The sequence below is a fragment of the Talpa europaea genome (genome assembly GCF_964194135.1).
Source record: "Talpa europaea genome assembly, chromosome: 1".
Taxonomy (NCBI): Eukaryota; Metazoa; Chordata; class Mammalia; order Eulipotyphla; family Talpidae; genus Talpa; species Talpa europaea.
In genome coordinates this window covers 142,243,897-142,263,302 of record NC_140073.1, presented here as the reverse complement: position 1 = coordinate 142,263,302, position 19,406 = coordinate 142,243,897, and the positions used below count along the sequence as shown (strand labels likewise).

Here is a 19,406-nt window from a genome sequence, read left to right as displayed (position 1 = left end):
GGTACAGGGAGAAGGAAGCGGAGGAGGGAGTGTCAATTTTGCCCCACACCTCCCTTCAAGCTTGAGTATTTGTCATTGTATTTGTCTTTGATTGTTGAAAAAAACTTCTCCCTCTACTGTGGGATCCAAGTATTAGTTTTGCAAGTTTGGAATCTTGATTTAACAACCTTTTACTCTGGATGATTGTATTTTGAAAAGACATCATTTAGGCCAAGAAAACACTAAGAAATCAAGATAGAAACCAAAACTTGCTTTATGTTACTATGGAAAACACTGTTTCATAATGTAAAGTGCTTATGTCCCTAGTCAGGAAGCTAATTCTAGGACTTCACAAGGTAGAGATGCCAAACAAAAGGCAAGAAGCTTATTTAGTGACTTGGGGGCATGAGAAAGTAAATTATTTTCTCTTTAAAAATATTATGGAGCCAGCGCTAGAAATCTACCCTTTTCCATTCCAGGAAGCAAATCTTTCCAGTGCCCCAAGGATTCCCATGACTACATGTCTCTCCCTCTGCTGTGCTGCAGATACACAGTCCTCAGTTGTTCACACAGGATTCCCCATTGCAGAGTTCTGGGGAGGGCAGGGTGTTTCTGGTGCTTGGCGGTACCACTGCCAAGCAATCTTTCCATCTGTCTATGGTGTGTGCTCACTTGATCAGCAAGGCACTCCTGCTTCTCTCTCTAACCTAGTTCACCTTCAAATAACTCTTGGAATCTCACGTTGGATTGTTTTGCCTCTACCAAGACTTTGCCTCATTTATAGACTCTTAAGTCAGAAATTGTCAGACATTTGTAGATGGTTTAATCCAATGCCCTCATTTAAACAATGAAAAAATAGAGAACCAGAAAGAGAACGCACTGGGCCAAGTGGCTGTGCAGGGGCTGGGACTCAAAGCTAGAGACTTACATCCACCTACTCCCAGACCACATTCTTCCTCTCTCACACTACCAGAGTCTCGTATCCTCTGGGGCACCAGCATTCCCACCTCTAGCCTCACTTCTGTTTAGTGGCCCAGCTTTCAGCACCCCTGGACAGTGGCAATAGAAGCTTATCTTTCTCTTTGCTAACCTCACTAGCCTCCAGAGTCTATTACAGATGCAGGAATTGTGAGAAAAATCATCCTTGGAGGGATGAGCTGATTTGTGCAACCAATTACTTCTTTAAATCACTGTAGTGATAATTTCCTAAACTTCAGTGGTGCAAGTTTGGAGAGATTAGGCACAGAAGCCTGGGCACCAAAGTGTGATCTGGGGACCACGTTTGGAGGGGGGAAGGGCTGTTTCCAGTAGTGTGGGGCTGTTCTGTCTTCCAAGGATGTGAATGAATGCCATCTTTCTTGGGCTTTCCTTCCCTAAAGTCAAGGACTTCTATGTACTTTTTTAGGAGATAACGTTCTCATCATCAGGAGAGGATGTTGTGTGCTGATCACTTCTTTTATTCTAACAATAATTCTTACATTTTGAGCTTAAATCAGAAAGCAGTCTTATTCCCCAGTGAAGAGATGGGAAGTTTAAATGGGGGAAGCAGCGGTGAGAGTGGAATTGGAATAGAATTACTTTTGTTTGGGGGTTTTAGAAGCAGCTCTTCATATTTTTATCAACTATAAAATTCCATTTTCGACTCTCTCCAATGCTTCTTTCCTTTCCCTAACTGAATTTGTGATAAACTTTCCATCAAAATTTGATAATAAAAATCAAAAGATACAATAAAAACAAAACTGTTCAGTAGTTATAAATGATAGTTTATCATTTCAAGTTGTAAAGTATTAATAAAGTAGTGTTTCTTTGAAAATTAAAATTTTTTATCAAGATTTCATTTCACAAAATTGTTTTCTGAAAATATTGACTTTGCTTATGTGTTTTTTGTTGTTCATTGTACCATAAGGTGGACCGAGTACCAGCGGGTCAAAGCTCTGCCCCTTCCTCATTAGAAATAATGCACACAAACACATTATTGAGACTCTGCATCATTGTAAGCTCTTTGCATCTCATTATTATTTCCAACAATCCTATTAGATAAGTACTACTGTTACCCTCATTTTATTGATGATGAAACTAAGGTACAAGAAGGTTAAATAATTCACTCAACAACCTCTGAAGACCACAACATGCATCATCATGTTTATGCAACAAGCTTACATCCTTTTTCATGATCTGCACATGTCATCCCACGTTACATGTGTGTTCCAGGAATCACCATGGCAAAAAGAGCAACACATTGGCCTGTCAAAGCACATTTCCCCAAATATCCCATTAATTTGAGTGAAAAAATATTGCCCTGAAGCAACGAATGGCACAGGCATGCTGAAATAGTGGGCAAAGGGAGCGTGTGCATGCAGTGGGGGCTGAGCTTGTATCTGGAGTGCTCCCTGAGGAAGGGATACTGGTTTTCTTGGCTATACAGATGGCAGCAAGTACGTAGTGCTTCTCTTGTTAAAGCCAGGAGAAGCACTGAGGTGAGAAAGTTCACAGGCTCAGTGTTCCTGCGCTGGCCAACCCAAGTGCGTGGTACGAGAGGGTCCTTGATCTTGGCCAGAGTCCACTTCTGGAAATGGAACTGTGGGGCTACAGCTGGGGTGTCTCCTGCCTGTGGTGGACTTTGCTGCCAGCACCTCCTTGGGGTTTTTCCCTTGAAGCTTCTCTCACTTGCTTCAGGGAAGAGGACCAACTCTTTCTGCACCTCCTGCCATGATGCTTTCACAGCCAATTAAAATTCTATTCCATTCCCAGCAAGGGAGCTGGCAGCCTTGGGTCTCCCCAGCGGGATGGACGGGCTGCAATTAATGTCTCTTCTGGAGCCTGATTAACTAAGGAGAGTCCAGGATACTCATCCAACCCCCAAGGCCACCTTTAAATTAGGAAATGGAGGTTCCCTATCCTGTTGCCTCTATTTAAAGTCACCAGTTAGTACAAAGTTATTAACCCTTTCTGTTTCACTCTTGATAGTGGAGCTGGAGCAGAGAGCCAAAGGTCATCTCTCAACTGCAAGGTCCCAGGAGAGTTGAGGGCCTAGTCTGGTAGGCACAGGGTAGGAGCTGGGATTCAATAGTGGTCACAGGCACTGTTGTTTGGTATGATGGTGCTGAGGTTTTAAATGTAGGCATGCAAAGGAATAATGTATTTTGGGGGGAAAAAAGTCAAAATGATGGGAAAGGAGAAGGAAATGAATGCATATGGAATATTTACTGTGCATCAGACATTTTACATATATTATAGCAAGGAATGCTACAAAAACTGCATTTTCACAGATGCTGGAACAAAGGCTCAGAGAGGTTAAAGAATGTATCCAAGGCCACAGAGCTAATGTGATAAATTAACTAAACTCATGATGCTAGGTCTTCATGCTTCCTTGCAGTCACTTCCTTTTGGCAATGCTCGCTCATGCTGACTCTGGAGTTGCACATGACTTACTTTGGCCGATGGAACACTAGCAAAACTGACGCCTACAGAGGCATGAAAAGTGCTTATGCACGAGGGCTTGCCTCCTATTGCTACAGGAACTCTTCCACCTCATTTGAACAAGCCTGGACAGTCCTCTGGATGATCAGAGACATGTGAGCAGAGGGGGGTATCCCGTCCCAGATCTGCCAGTCTCTCATCACTTCACAGCTGCCCGAGTGAGACCGGCAAGGCCCCGACAAGCCAGATCAGCAGAACTACTCAGCCAACTTCTGGACTTGTAGAAAGTAAGAAATGGTTGTTATTTTAAGGCACGAATTTTGAGATGCATCGTTAACAACCAGAGCTAGCTGATACAGCTAATAAATGGCAGAGCCAGAAGTTGTTTGGCCTGTAAGCCTGTGCGTTGTCCATTCATCATGAAAAGATAGGACCAAGCTGGACTCGCAGCAGGGAAAATAAGATTAGATTATGATAAGTTTTTCACAATAAATGGCCCAGTCACACAGGGGTATCACCTCAAGGAGTGGTGTTCCCATTTCTAGAAATTGTAAAGGGCAGTGGTGGGTGATTGCCCAGAGGAAGGGTCTAGAAAGTGGGACCCTTCAGGCCAAGGTGTCTTTGCTTTGTAGTTGGATGAGCTTGGCTGAAATTCTTGACAATATTAAGTGATCGCCATCATCCATCAGTTCCCTGCAAAAAAAAAGGGGTCCCCAGCATCCAGGCTGCAGAGCCTCCAGCTTGCTAGGTGCCTCCAGTTTTCTTTCATGGCTAAGACTGGCCCCCAAGATCACCTCCAATGCACTGCTGGGAATTCGCAACTTAAGTCTGCCCCAGTTCTGCAGTACCTCCTCCTTTCTGAGATTGGAAGGAAAGAGGGAGGAGACAGCTGCATCCTGAGTTTCCTTCTCAGGTGACAGTCGGTGCCACTGACAATCACTATGAGAACGGGGGTGGGGGGGGTAGGGGGGTGGGGGGGGTAGGGGGGGTGGGGGGGTGGGGGGGAAGGGAAGGCCCTTGGCTCTGGGGCCATGGCAGCAGGCACCGGCACTCTGTAGTGACATGGTGCAGACAGTGTCCTTTCTGGAGGCTCCTTGGCAACATGTGCCCACAGTCTTAAACATTTCCATGCTCTTTGAATTTGAAATTCCCTCCCCCCCGCCCCCCGGACTGTCTTCTGTGGAAATAATCTTGGTGAGCCCTGAGGAATTCTCCATGGCATGGTGTGAATGGAAAAATACAAGTTAAAATCGGGCTGAGATTATATTCCTGATTTAGGGGAAGTGGTTATGTGTATGGGGTGGGGGTAGTTATAGTCATGGCGAAAAGCTTGATTTATAATAAATCTCTCTCTGTTTTTAAGATAAGGCCTTTTCTCCCCCAGCCCCAGGTCGTTGGCTGTCTCGGACATAGCAATCTAAAACCTTAAAAACCTAAAAGACTGGTGAAGGGCTAGCAAAGGGGGACTGAGATGATACATGACATGAGAAAGGGATCTAAAAATAGAACTTTTCCGTGTGGAGGAACAGCAGTTTCAGGGAAGATGAATAAAGTTTGAAATAATCCAAATAATTTGGATTTGGATTTCTAAATCCCAGGACACAACTGGGGAAAAAAAGTCTTGATGGCTTGCTTAACGACCCTGCCATCTGAAGGAGGCTCAGGGAAATCAAAGGCAGAAATATTTTATATACCAGCCACTGGTGAAGCAAAACATAGGCCTAAAACCCACGACCACAGCTGGGAATCTGGCTACGCCGAGAGTGGGTCCGAGAGCGTGAGTGTTGTCTGGCAGGTCTCTTCTTGAGTCCTCAGCACCTGGGCCGGCAGCCAAGTTCAGTGGAGTTGCTGGATGGCTCTAAAGAAGGGCACAGTGGCTGGCATCCCAGTCTTGCGGAGGAAACACTGTTGGTCCAGAAATATTGCCCCACTCCGTACATGTGGAGGTGCGGGTGGCTTGATGGGCTTTGACGCTGCCCGGCTCTGGTGTTAACACGTGGATGTGACTGGAGGACTAGAAGGGGCCTGTGGGAGCACCGCCCTCATGTGATTGCTGTATAGGTGGGTTGGGGGCAGATGGCCCATCAGAGGCTGGGGGAGGAGTTGCAGGGGAGGGCCTGTGAAGAGGCCCCTCCTTCCTGCCCCAGGAGTAAGGAATAGAGAATTCTTTCCAGCACAAAGTGAAATTGCCAAGATGACAGAAGCTAAGCCTCTCGGAGCAGATTAGCAGAAACTTAAGTCAACAGAGCAGAGTCTATTCACACGCCAGAGTAACTCGCATTCTACTGAGCCCGCTTATTCCTGACAGGGAACAGGAGCCAAGACTTCAGGAAGAGTCTGCTTCCTTGAGAGGTGTGAAAGAGCTGGGTGCAGTTTTCAGCAGGCAGGAGGGGTGGCACGTAGCGAGAGTGCGACCCTTTGACGCCCTGTGAAGGAGGGGCCTGTCATTTTTCCTACCTGTTTGCCCCAGTACCCCAGCCTCGGAAGGGCCTTTTCTGGGCTGGTTTTGCCAGTGTTAAGTGGAGAATATAATCTGAATGCAACTTATGCAGAAAAAATTCAAATCCCATTCAGAGAAAGAACCGAAAGCTGTTTCAGTGTCTACTGCAATCTCTACAAAGCAGGTAGAGGAAGTTTCAGGATAAATGTCTTTTTTTTTCCCTCTTTCTAGTGCCAGCAGGCGCAGGGCAGACTCATTATGAATTCAGGCAGATGGATAGAGAGTTCTGGAACCCTCAATGGATTTTATAGGCTTTAATGCTCTCTCACGGAACCAGGTACACAGGCACACCAGACAAAGATGCTGGCGTGCAAGCAGGCAGACAGGCCAGGCAGCAGGGGGTGCGGTGCGGGGGACTGGGAGGCAGGCAACTGAGCCTCCCAGCCCCCCATGAATCTCTACGCTCTTTCTCTGGGCTCTTTCTGGCATTCTTTCCTGGTCTCACCTGTTCTGTAGTCGCTTGTCCTCTCATAGCCGTCTCCCAGAGCCATCCTGTCTCTGAGTGACACTGCCCTTCTATCCCTGGCCTCCAGGCTCAGGTGTGCACACTTGCACATGCCTGCACTCCTACTCCAGGTGTCCACAATCAGGCACGCGTGTCCCACACCCACACTCCCCAGCACCTTCTGCATCAACACGATCAAGGCCATAGGCGATAGCCAGAGGCTAGTGGCTCAAAAAGCCTGATGAATTCACTTACCCTACATGCTCCCTTCTCTTGCCAAGCTGTTCCTTACACAGATGATGGCAGCTTCACTGGCCCCCTTCACTGCCCATTCTTTCCAGGACTTCCAAGGGCTCCACAAAGCCCTCGCTGGCCCCCTGAACACCCCAGTTTATAGCCTCACCCAAAAAAGGTCGGGGATGAGGCATGATGGCTGTAAGCCCACAGTGAGGCCTCTTCTTTTACCCACCACTGGAGGGAGAAACTCAGGCAGTGATGGCAGAAGGTGGGGGGTTGGCTCCTAAGAGACCCCCAGGTGGGTGGGTGCTGGGCTATCTGTTCTGTTCTTCCCCCTGAAATAACGGGGCAGACAGCAGCTCCTGGAGATGCAGGCCTTTCACACAGTATTACCTATGCTCATTATCCGGGCGCCCAAGCAGCTGAAGTTCTCATAAATTTCAAACCAATGAGCTGCATTTGCCAGGAGGGAGTGCAGATGCTTGGGGAGGCAGTCAGTTGCAGAGACCCCTCTGTCACGGTGTGGGAGCCTAATTCCCCGCTTGCCCTCTTTTGTTCAGATGCAAAGAGAGTCCATCAGGTTAGGTGGGCACCGGCCAGACAGTAACTGTGGTAGCGAGGCAACCAAGCACAGGGCAGGCAGGTAGGGCTGGGAGACCTCCCAGTCTCCTGGCCCCCAGTGACTCTTTTCTCTCCTCTATTTGGGCTCTCTGTAGTCATTGGTCCTCTCGTAGCCACTCTGCCATACCAGTTCTCTGCCACCGCAGTCCTATGTGACGCCGCCCTTATAGCCTCAGCCTCCAGGCTCAGGTGTGCCCACTCACGCATGCCCACATCTTACTCCAGGTGCCCACCATCAGGCATGCGTGCCCGCGCCCACACTCCCAAGCCCCTCCTGCATTCAGGGCCACAGGTGATAGCCATAGAGGCCAGCAGCGTAAAGGCCTGGGCATCTTCATTTACCCTACAGTGTCCGTGGGCACTCATCCCGTCTCAGGCAGGGTTCCATGTACCCCTGCAGCGTGTTCGCTCACTTAATCCTCATGAGAACCTGGGAACCATGAAGTATCTTTGATCCCGCTTTATATCTTAGAGGACTTGCAAGGTCACACAGCTAATAGATGGCAGAGCAAGGATTCAAACCCGCCAGTCTGGCTGGGCCCACGAGCCCCAGTATGCAGCTCTCCCGCCTCATGTGTGCCAAGAGTCTGCACAGCATCCCTCCTCAGAGAAAGAGGCAGGGTTTGAACCCAGAATCACAGCTTGCATTCAGGGCTTGGCACATAGTAAGCACTCAGTGCATTTGAGCTATTGGTATTTATTTTTGTCTTTGTATACATAAGTCTTAGAAATGAGGCAGAAGACATAAGGCTTGCTAGTGAGTATCTGGTCCCGAGCTTCACAGAAGGGGTCTCAGCCAACTCGCTTCACAAGAGGAATCATGGGTCCACATGGAATAGACTTTCTGGAGGAAAGCTGGGGAATTTAAACTCTCAACAAACTTCCCAAGTGATTCTAAGAATATGAAGTTGAGACACAAGGAATTGGGCTCAACAGCGTGGACCCAAGGTCCCCAGCCAGGTGGAGGCAGAGCTGGGATTAGCATGCAGGAGGTACCCTGTTCTTTTTGCTTTGTAAGAATCAGTCATATGCAAGTTTCTAAGTGGCGGGGGCTGTGTTTTAGAACATTCTTGAAGTATAGCATGTCACCGTTGCTCCTTTATACTTGTAACATCTGCTGTAGCCACTAAACACACTGAAACATATATTACTGTAACCGAAATTTTATAGAATTTCACCACAGCCCTTCAAATAACAGGAGGGTTTGCACAAGCAGCTGGGCATCCCCCTGTCGCTGTGCAGGGACTGTGGAGGGCAGGTCCAGGGGGCAATGTTTGCCCTTCAACTTAACACTGACTTGTGCCCTTGGCTTGTCCTGACTTGTGGGAGGGAAAGAGGACATGGTGACCCGGAACCTCTGAAATTTCAGCCAGGTGACCTGAAACCTTGGAAACAAGCCCAGCACAGAGCTGTCTGCAAACAGCCTACTTCTGGTCAATCAATGTTTATGGAAATCATTTTTCTATTGAGTCAGGCAGAGGACTAAGAGCAGATGAGCCTCTCATTTTAGTTCTTTGAGAACAACGAGGATGGTAATGTGAGTTATACAGAAAGACCAACGGACAGGATATTGCACATTTGGGTCATTAGAAATATAGATGTGATTATGAACATACACATAAAATATGACCTTCTCTCTCCACTGGCTCTCGGAGAGGCTGGTTTGTTTATTATGCAGATTGTGTTTGACTTTATGGAATTGAATGTTATTTAGATTCAATTATTGTGAGGTTGAGTTCTTCTTTCTAGTACCAGTTGAGTAAATTTAGAGGCAGTTAGAGGGAATAGGTACATTTGTCTTATCCCAGTTAAATTATAGGGAGAAAAGCGCTGCAGGAATAAAATAATTACCATGAAAAAACAAAACAAAGCCAAATCCTGGTTTGGAGGGTTTGGTTTGGGTTTGTGTGTTTATTTTCCTTGTCTCCTCTGAGTTCCTTTTTTGGACTGATGAACAGGGAGGCTGGCATTGTTTCTATATAGAGCGAGGCACATTATTCCTCTCTCTCTCTGTGTGTGTATGTGTGTACGGTAACCTGCTGGTATTCAAGGAGAACTAGAAATAATTATGCAGTTAATTGGATTTAGTGTAGATAACTACAGCTCATTAAGGCCTTTAGTCTTTCTTTTTTTTTTTTTCTACCTAGTAATAGAGTTCTTTCTTTTGTAAATCAAATAATCTTGCAACTATTCCTTATTTCCTTCTGCCTGTGTGAACACACTGTTAGTCTCCAGAAGCCAAGGTTTGGCCTTGGCACCACTGGGTGAGGAAGGGAGAAGTTGGGGACAGCCTGCGGGGAGGTGAGCACACCCCATGCCTTGGATGGGTGCAGAGCTAAAAGGTTGACTGGAAAGGACTCTAGCCAGAAAGCAAAGAGCTACCCATACACTGCCTGAGAATGCAGAGAATTCAGAATGGCTTGTCTGTGTGTAATAATGGATTCCAGGGCCAGGGGATCTTTGAAGATCATCTTGTCAATCCTCCTGCCTCCCATAGATAAGGGGAAGAGTTGCTTTATCATCCTCCCAAGGCAGTACGAGTCCCAGCCTCTCCTATTCATTTTTTCTACCATTTTTCTACCATGAAGAAGGTCTTCATGATAGGTCGTTTTTCTTGATCTTAATTCTAGGCTACAATTGACTTCTCACAAGTCTGTGGGATCGAGATATCATAGCCTGTGGTCCTGTGTAGGAGGAAGACAATGGAAACTTTGAGGTTTTTCTTCTATTTGCTGGTCCCACCTGTGTTCCCCTTTTTGTCACTACCTTCCTCAGCTTTCACTCACCAACCCAGATGACAGCTACACAATTAGTTGGTCAATATCATAGACCAGTTTGGGTGTGCCCATAAAGTTGAAAGGATGTGTAATTGATAGGCTTTACTGTTAGCTGTGGCCCCTCCCCCCCAATATGTGGCGTCTAGGAGTGTTAGAAAGCCGTTCTTCAGTTTCCCTGTCAAGTCACTCTCCATCCTCAAACGTCTTTGGCTTCTCTCCTTAGTCTCCTCCATAATCCTAAAGAATGTTTTCCACCTTCATGTCCATTCCTCCCCAATACACATCAGTTCTGGCTCCATGCTGGAGGATAAATTCTTATTTTAAGGCTGTAAGTCCTTTGAGAATATACAAGGCAATTTTAACTTTCCTTATTAACATAAACTGCATCTCAGAGAAAACCTTAATGTGTTCCAGTGTTTAAAAAAATCTGTCTCCTAATTTTGACTTAACAACTCTCTCCTCCTTACAATCCTGGGGTGTGAGGAGGGAGTGGGCGGGACATTAAAGCCACCCCTCCCCCTAACCCCCCCCCCACTACACTAATTCTCAATGAACTCTGTCAGGAATTGGCTCAGAGAAGGACAAAGCGGGGAAAGGGTCTCTGTCTTCATGTTGGTATGCTAGCAGGGGTGTCAGCAAGGCCCCCTCTCTCATCAGGACCGGAAAGCTAAGGATCTTCTGGACCAGGCTGCTGGGTGTGGGAGAAGAGATGAAAAACAGGCAGACTTGGAGTGGCCACGGGCAGCCTGATGGACAGAGCAGGCTGCAGAGCCTTACCCAGGCTTTTTCTTATGCACCTAACAACCTAAGTGGGTATCTTCATATGTAAAGAGAAGAAATAATCAATAGCTTCCTTTGGTTATTGAGGTAGTCAGTGGAAGAAAGTCTACGAAAGTATTTAGTAAGAACTGTGACCTGTTTATTACATTAGGATTATTGATAAGGCAATGTTATATGAGGGAGGAAGAAAGGATGGAAGAAAATTGACTAAAATTGGAAGTAGGAGAGGAAGTGGGTTCAGGGACAAGCTATCACCCTTATTAGAACCCCTTACATATTAGCCAGCATATGCTGAGAACTTAGCAGTGCTGGACCTGGTGCTAAATATATTCTCTCACTGCCCTCGTCCCCCAGTTTCACAGATGATCCATTTTATAATAGGAAGGACCCATTCTTCTGATACTTCTCTAGTCTATATTCTTACGCTCTCTCAGATGACTATCTTGCACCAGTTCTCAGAGCTCCAAAACTTCCTCCCACCTTCATTCTGAGCCCATAAATTTGCTTCATGCTTCACTTAGAAAGTAGAAGCAATTGAAGGAAAACTTGCCAAATTCATGATTAGTTCTGAGTTTTCATCCAACTTGATCCTTTGGCAGCACAGGGACAAGGCTGAACACTCCCTCTTTCTTAAAACAGTATGTCTTCTTTGACTTCTGGAGCGACGTGTCCTCTTTTCATGTTGCTGACCTTCCTTTCTCAGTTTCTTGCACCCCATATTTCCTATCTCCTGAGCTCTGACACTGGGGTGGCCTTCGGGGAGCAGCCCCTCTTTTGTCTGCACATACTCACTTTTGTCTTTTGGAGATTTCACCATCGGGATGCCAACAGCTCTAAGCCCTAGGCCTCTCCCCTGAACTCCAAATGAATGTGGCCTGCAGCCCCTACTTGGTCTCCACCTGGATATTTAATTGGCATCTCCAATTTGATACATCCATAAGTGAGCTCCCAACCTACCCCCGAAACTTCCCCTCACTCAGGTTTTTCCATGTCAATTGAAGGCAACTCTTCTTCTCATGGTTCAGGTCAAAATCAGCCTCATGGTTGACTTGTCTCCTATCACTCCCACACCTAATATCCAGGATATTCAAACTATGTCCAGAAACCGACCATCTCTCAGAAGTGCCACTGCCAACATACTGGTCCGAAACAAGATCTTCACTCACCTGGATTATTGCAACAGCTTCCTGTCTGTCTCTTTACTCTGCCCTTACATTCTTCTAGTCTATTTTCAACAGAGCAGCCCGTCAAACCTGGTGGGTTCATGTCACTCTCCTCTGCTCCCAACATGCTTGTGATTTCCCATCTTATTTACAGATAATGGCAAGTCCTTAAAACAGTCCACAAGCTCTGAGAGCTTTGTACCCACATTACTGATCCCCATTGTATCTCTAACCTCATCTCCTGGTCCTCTGCCCTCATTCACTTTACTCCAGACACAATAGCCTCTTTGGTGCCCCAAGAAATGCTAGGCAAGCTTCTGTCTCAGGGCCTTTGCACTCACTATTTCTTCTGCGTAAAGGCTCAGCCCTCAGATATCTATGTGACTTGCTGCCTTGCCTTCCTCAGGTCTTCACTGAAATGTTCTCATTTGGTGAAACCTTCCACAGCCAGTCTATTTAGAATTTCAACTTGCTCCGCCCCTTGGTCTCCATGTCCCTTTTCCGTGTTTCTTTTCATCCAAAGCACATGACAGCATTTTAGGCACTTAGCACTTCCGTGCATCCTTTTTACTTTTCTGCCTTTCTACTGGATAATTTTGGCTAGTTCCATTCACTGCTGCATTCCTGTCACCTAGAACAGGACTTGGAACATACTAGATGAATATTGAATGAATAAAAGAATGATTGAATGAGGCTCAGAGAGGTTAAGCTACTTGTCCAGTGTCACACAGATTGAAAGAGCTGGAGACAGCCGTTTCTGTCTGGAATTAGAGCTCAAGCTGATAATCACCATGTTAGTCTCAATAAAAGAAGCTATCCCAAAGCTGCCCCTAAGGCTGGCTCTTCTTGTCTCCTTTGTTCTATCCCCAGAGCAGTAAACTGCAGCCGGGCTGGGCTGTCTGGGTTTTGCTAGACTATTTCTTTCTGCCTGGTGGCGTGGATGCCTAGCCCCTGTGTGGGTGGGAGGGGACATCTTGGCTTACCTGACTCTGCCTTGACAACCAGGTAACCTGAGACCCCAGGAGTGAGCCCTTTGGGACTGGGAGGGGGCAAATGAAGTAAGCCTGAACAAATCATAAAGAAATCCATGAATGGAGAAAGGCCAGGGCCTGGACCTGCAGCCTGCTGTGTCATTGGCAGGGAGGAGACCCATCCGTTCTCTTCCTCCACCGTCCAGCTCAGTAGCAGTGTGGGTGATGGATCACCTTGTCCTGCCTCCTGCCTCAGGGTGACCCCACTTAACCCACCAAGAGGTTGGTGCTTTTCTGTCCAGCATTCCCTGAGCGGGGGTGCCCACCACGCTCTCTGGGGCACAGGAACGATCCTGAGCCTGAGGTCCTGATTTCTGTCCTCTGAACCCTGACTCCCCTCAGAAGAGCAGCCTTTCTCCAGGGCTCCTGGGGCTCAGCTGATGCTCAACATGGATCCCCTTCTTACCTATTCAATAGAAAGAGAATAAAATAGAGCTGCACTAGGAAGACTATGAAATAAAGTCCTTATGGAAACACGAGTTAGACTCATATCTGCCCAGAGGACTTACTCATGCTGGGCTCTGTGTCCACTCAGTGCGCACAACCACCCTGGAGGAGGAGACAGTTGCCTTCTGTGGAAAGATAAAGGAACAAATGGAGCCTCAGAGAGGTTAAGAGACTTGCTATAGTTTGCACAGCCAGTTAGTAGTGAAGAGGAATATTCAAACCTAAGGAGTCTATCTCCAAAATCCATGCTCTTCACTACTCCTCCTTGTACCCCTCCACACCCCGGCCCCGCCCTGTGTCCTTTGGGGGCTGAGGTTAGAGAAGATCTGACTAAGGCAACAGCCTTAATCTTTCCCAGGTTGGTCTCCAGGACTGGAAGCTCAGAGCAGATCACCTAAGAAATGCCTGGTGCCCTTAGCATTTACTGAAGTCCATTGCTTTTGGCGTGAGTTCTGCAGACAAGATCGTCATATCCTCCCAGCTCAGGGCCTCCCTGGTGGTGCAAGGGGTTAAGACACAATCTATGAAGCTGTCTGCAGCCTGTGCATCACGAGTTCAATCCCGGCCAGCCAGAGAGCTGCCCACATGGTGCAGCAGACCTCTCCTGCCTCGCCTGCTGCTCCCCACAGCAGTGTATTTCAGTCAATCTGCCTGCTCTGCTTCCCACTCTGTCTCTGGTGAATCCTCTCACCCCCCCACACATCTGGTCTGTGCCCTGGTTCTTGTATGCATAATTAAATAAATCTTAAAAAAAAAAAAAAGGTCATATCCTCCCAGCTCAAAGCCTGAGCTCAGGAGCTGGCCCAGAGGGTTTTCCTCTCCCATATGCTGGTGCCCATCCCACTGACACAACTTTTCATACACCTGCATAGTGCTCTGTTCTGCAGATACACAGGAGCAGCCCCATTCCCGCAGGAAGCAATTAGAAAATAATTTAGTGCCAAACTGTAGATGATGATGCTGGGAGAGGAGACAGGTCTGTAGCTGGCAGTCGTGGGAGAGTTGGTGGAGGGGGCTGAGCTGGACCTGAGAGGGAGTGGCATCTGGAGAGGGGACAGAGAAGAGACCTGCAGGCACAGGCGTGGGAGGGACAGCAGGGCCCAGGGAGCAGGAAGGGGAGGAGCAGAGCAGTGAGGTGGGAAGCTGAGTCTGATGTCAGAAAGACCTGGCTTCCCACTCGGCCCATGCCACCAGCCGGCTGAGCGACCCTGAGCTGGTCATTGACCTTGCTCTTCCATAGGGGTCTCTCTTATACTGAAATATGTTTATCATCTCAGTTTCCACCATTTCGTTTTCAGCAGAGTTTGTTGCTGCGAACATCTTCAGAGAGTCTGGTCTGAACGTGCCCGGCGCTGGCTCATTTTTGCTCTTGTTGAAAAAGCACAGCCCCACCCTGTTGAGGGTGGCGAAGGCCTCTCCGAAGCCCTAGACACAAAAAAGATCATGGCCTTGCTCCCAAATGTACACAACATACATTAAATCATAAAATGCACCATTTACGTGATTGCCAAGATGCAAGCAGTTTCATTCTGGGTTTATCATTTTTTCTAAACTAGTGAATCGCTTCATTCATCAAAGTTAAACACTTTTGCTGTCTTTGCTTTCTAATGTGTGTGGCACCTGAATCAAGTTCCGATTCTGCCGCTAGGATACTTGAGCCCCAAGGGCAGGTGTGGGGAAGCAAACAGGAGCTCCGGGGAAGCAGGCTCTGCGCCCATCCTATGGCATGTTGGGCCTTGGCCAGGCACTGGGACTCAGCCATGCTCCCTCCTTCCCCATGTGAGGCTCCAGCAAGCCCTGACAGCCCCATCCAGAGCCTGGGTGGAGAGCCCAGTGGGGCCAGCAGCTCTTCCTCCCTCCTCATGGCCAGTAAGGACGCTTTCACTGTTGCTTGGCATTGTTGCCAGGGACCGGAAGTCATGTCTCTTACCTGATTGGCAATTTGACAGGGTTGCTTAACAACCCGATTAATCAAACGCGGCTCATCCTGTTAGAATTAATGAGCCTAGGAAATGCTGCCATGAATAATGAGGGCTTCTGCCTCTCCCCCCAGCCCTCTCCCAAAACACCCCCTCCCGTTTCTTTCTCAGAGCTGCAAAGAAGCACCTAGATGCTAAAGATCCTTAGGCAATGATGGGTGTGGTGCATGCCCAGCAGTGTGGGCATCTCTTGCCTCCTCTACCCTTCTCCCAGGTGCCACCGCTGCCCACGGGCACCAGAGGCTGGCTATATGCTAGAGGAGCAAAGCCTCTGGGCCATCAAGGGTATTTGTGCTTTCCACCTTCAAGTTGGATGGAATGTCTGCTTCAGGCACCGTACTAGGTGCTAAGGATGAAAAGATGGAGAAGCTGTTGTCCCCATGACGGGTGACAGGGTAGTGACCCAGAGACAAATGGGGGAAGTGCTATGACAGAGCTTATGGGAAGCAGGGGGAGTTGCAGAGAAAGGGAGTTGTCACAACTGGAGGAACAATGTAGGGACAGGGCAGGTTTTATGGGGAGGAGCCACTCAGCACTTCCACCGAGTTCCCTCATGGCACGTGAGCAGATGCTGGGGTCTGCGCCCACCAGGTCTGCATGGTTCTCTTCTCCTGCGTGGGCAGTCACATCCCTGTTTCCCAGGGCGGTGTGGGAAACCTGAGTGGGCCCCTGATTCTTTTATTTACACATTCAAAGGTTGTTGCAGACCTTCTGAAAGTAGTGAGGCACTGGGGCTAAGGGGTACGAAGATGAGCCATCCCTCATCTCTGCCTTTCAGGGTCCTCTGGCAGGTAGACAGGCATAGCCATGGGACCCTGTAAGGATGCAAAGAACATGACTAAATAAGCAAATAGAGCCCTGAACTTACAGGGCACGAGGGCAATTGAGCTGGAGACCCTTCTGAGCTCTTGAAGAGAAGCCCGCCAGTGCAGGCTGCCACACCTGTTGGGTGGCCCAGGTTTGATAAAAACCACTCAATTTGACAGAAACCCCAGGGCTTGGCAGCACGGAGGGGGGCCCAGACTTTGAAGTGGCCTAGCTCAGAAGCTCTGCTGGGGCAAGGGGAGGGCATGGGAGGGGTGGGGGCAGAGTGGGGGTGCAGTGCAGGAGCTCAGTCTCCCGTGTAGTCTGGAGCCTCTCCATGAAGCCTGCAGTCTGGTTTGAGCAGTGTGGTCTGACCCACCAGGTTGGCTCAAGCCAGAGCTGCAGGGGCATCCGCCCACCCACGCCCGGTTAGACCAGGGTCAGCCTCACCACCCTCTGCCTCTCCCTGCAGGGGGAGCTGCTGAGCCCGTGCCGCTGCGATGGTTCGGTCAAGTGCACGCACCAGCCGTGCCTCATCAAGTGGATCAGCGAGCGCGGCTGCTGGAGCTGCGAGCTGTGCTACTACAAGTACCACGTCATCGCCATAAGCACAAAGAATCCTCTGCAGGTAGGACCGGGGCTGGCCGCTGGGGGGCGCTAGGGCTGGGGTGTCCCGGCAGGAGAAAGGGAATGAGAAGGGCTCGCTGAGAAAGACCATTGGGAGTATTTGGGCAGGAGCGAGTGAAAGGTTTGTTGCAGGAAAGAAGAGACAGAAGGAGGAAGACAGATGAGGCTAAGGTGGGCCAAGGAGTGAGGGTTGAGGAGACGCGGTGACACTCCCAAACTTCAATGTGCACGCAGTTCCCCTGGGGTCCTGCCAGCATGCAGAGCAGAAATCAGCAGTGGAACAGGCCTGAGAGTCTGCATTTCTAACAAAGCGTTGCTGATGCTGCTGGTCTGGGGTCACGCTTCTTGAGACAAGAGGCCAGAGGAAAATGGAGGAGAGACAGGAGAGGGAAGGCAAGGGGAATAGAAGCAAGAAAAGGGAAGAGACTGTGAAGACATTACTTGGAGATAAGGGCAGGGAGGGCCAGTCCTGGGGCGGGGTCCACCGAGCAGGTTGAGGCAGGGCTCCTGTGCACCCCTCCTGCCCTGCCTGATGCATCCATCCCCGCCCAGGCGCTGGCAGGCCTTACGCCGCCTGTGACTCCTCCTCTGCTTCTGAAGATGCCTCCTCACAGGCCAGTGAAGCAGCCACGTGATCAAATAGCCAGCAGTGAGGGTGGGAAGCACCTTCTCCTCTCTGAGGGGAAGAGAGGAGTGGGTCCTGCAAGTCCAGGGCGACCAAGACTGAGTGACGTGGTGGAGAGGGCGGGCAGGGTCTTTGCATGGAGGGGCAGCTGAAGGCTGGAAGCACTTTATTTTAGACATTATGGGGTTTTAGATGGGGCACTGCTAGAAATGCGTGTGTGTATGTGCATAGCTGGGGTAGGGGGACATTATTCTGGAAAGAGGCATTAAAACTCCCAGGCACCTCTGCCATCCAGCCGGTGTTCCAGGGGCTGGGAATAAGAGGCCCTCCCTGCAGATGTCCATCTTCAGGCCTTCATTTAAAAAATTCAGTGCCCTAAGGGGGTGGAGTCATGAGGGAGAGCCAGTTCCACACCCTGTGGGATGTGCCCGCTCTCCGCCTCCTTCTCAACTGATTCAAATCTTGCCAAAGGGTCAGAGTGCACACCCACAGGCGCACCCCAAACCGCCCCCTGGCTCTGAAGCAGTCTTGGGCCCTTGGCTGGTAAGATGAAAACCTATTTAGGGATAACTTTTTCCTCAGGGAGTAAAAAAAGAAAAGGTTGTTCTAATCTCCGAAGCCCGGTAAACAAATGGCCATATCAATAGTATTGATCCCTCCGTTTATTTTTAAGCAACTGCAGTGTCTGTAATGGTGAGTTTCTAGACACTGGGGATCCCTCCTGATGTCGTTGCTCCTGGAAATGCAATGGCGTGTGCTCAGCAGACACGTCGCACTTTGCAGATAGCGCCAGAGGCAGGAAGTAGCCAGGACGAGCAGAGCAGCGGTGCGGTGTGCTTGTGGCCCAGACGCTCTCATTTGTGTGTCCTGGTCTCCTTAGGCCCAGCCCAGTGAGAGGCAGCTGCCTGCCCAGATGCAGTAGAAAAGCCCAGGGGGGCAGCAGCTCCTGGCTGGTCGGAGGAGCAAGTGGCCCCACTGCCAGCCAGTGAATCATGACAGGGTGGCATTGCCCCTGCTCTTGGGCGAGAGGTTACCTTCTCACCTCTTCGTTCCTGCCCTAATGAAACAGTGGTCGCCTCATCATGTGTTATCAGGGAATCCCTGCAAACTGTTTCCAGTGGAAAAGCCCACTGAAGAAGGAACAATGTCAGGGCAGCCCTGTGATCTCCAGGCTCCATGGCTGCTTTTTATTCTCTCTGTTCCACCTGAACTGCACTTACATTAATATTATTGATTTACTGTGTCAGGAGTGCTGGTTGGGGGCCAGTCACTTCTAAATAGCCACCCATATTATCTCATTTAATACTGAAAACAACCCCATCCTATGGACACTATTCTTGTTTCCAATTTACTGATGAGACCATGGCGGCACAGAGGGGTGAGCAGCTTCCCTGGGGTTACCTTGATGAGCCGGGGTTCATACAAGGACTTTGACTTCTGAGTCTGGCCCTGAGCTCAAGTTTATTGCCCCCAGGCATGGAGTTTGCTGAGTGCTGTAGGGAAGCCCTCACCTTGTTTGCTGAGACATGATGAGGAATAGAAATGATGGCAGCTCACACCCTTCAGAGCCCGGGATTAGTGAGCTATTTTATTCACTCCTCACAATGCTCCAGGCAGTAGGAAGCGGTTATTTCCATTTTTACCAAAGGGGAAACTGAGAGGTCTTATGATGCACTGATGTCTCCTGGGTCATCCTCCACTAACAGGAACAGGACTTGGCTCAAATTGGTCACCTGACCGCTTGTGTGGTGCCCCTTCTGGTTAGGGGGAAGGTAACATCTGATCCCTGCTCTTCTGGTTTCCTGTCCATTCACTGGCGCTGCCCGGCAGGTGCCGAGCCGTGGTGTCCTCTTGTGATCCCGTCATCAGACTAGTGTCTGGAGGTGATGGAGTCGAGTATCACGGTGTGTGGAGTGGAGATGGGGGGCTCCTTTCCCCTCCACAGCCTCCCTGGGGGATTTCAGAGCGCTC

General features: G+C 49.1%; 1 protein-coding gene across 1 annotated transcript in view; it reads left to right on the top strand.

The window, feature by feature from the left end:
- Positions 1-19,406, top strand: part of MARCHF4 (membrane associated ring-CH-type finger 4) — a gene marked incomplete at its 3' end in the record, with an annotated part of 92,835 nt that overhangs the window by 56,520 nt on the left and 16,909 nt on the right. Inside the window, exon 2 of the mRNA XM_084245524.1 lies at positions 16,656-16,811. Within this exon, the coding sequence (XP_084101650.1) occupies positions 16,656-16,811 (156 nt within the window). The remainder of the gene's footprint in view (positions 1-16,655; positions 16,812-19,406) is intronic.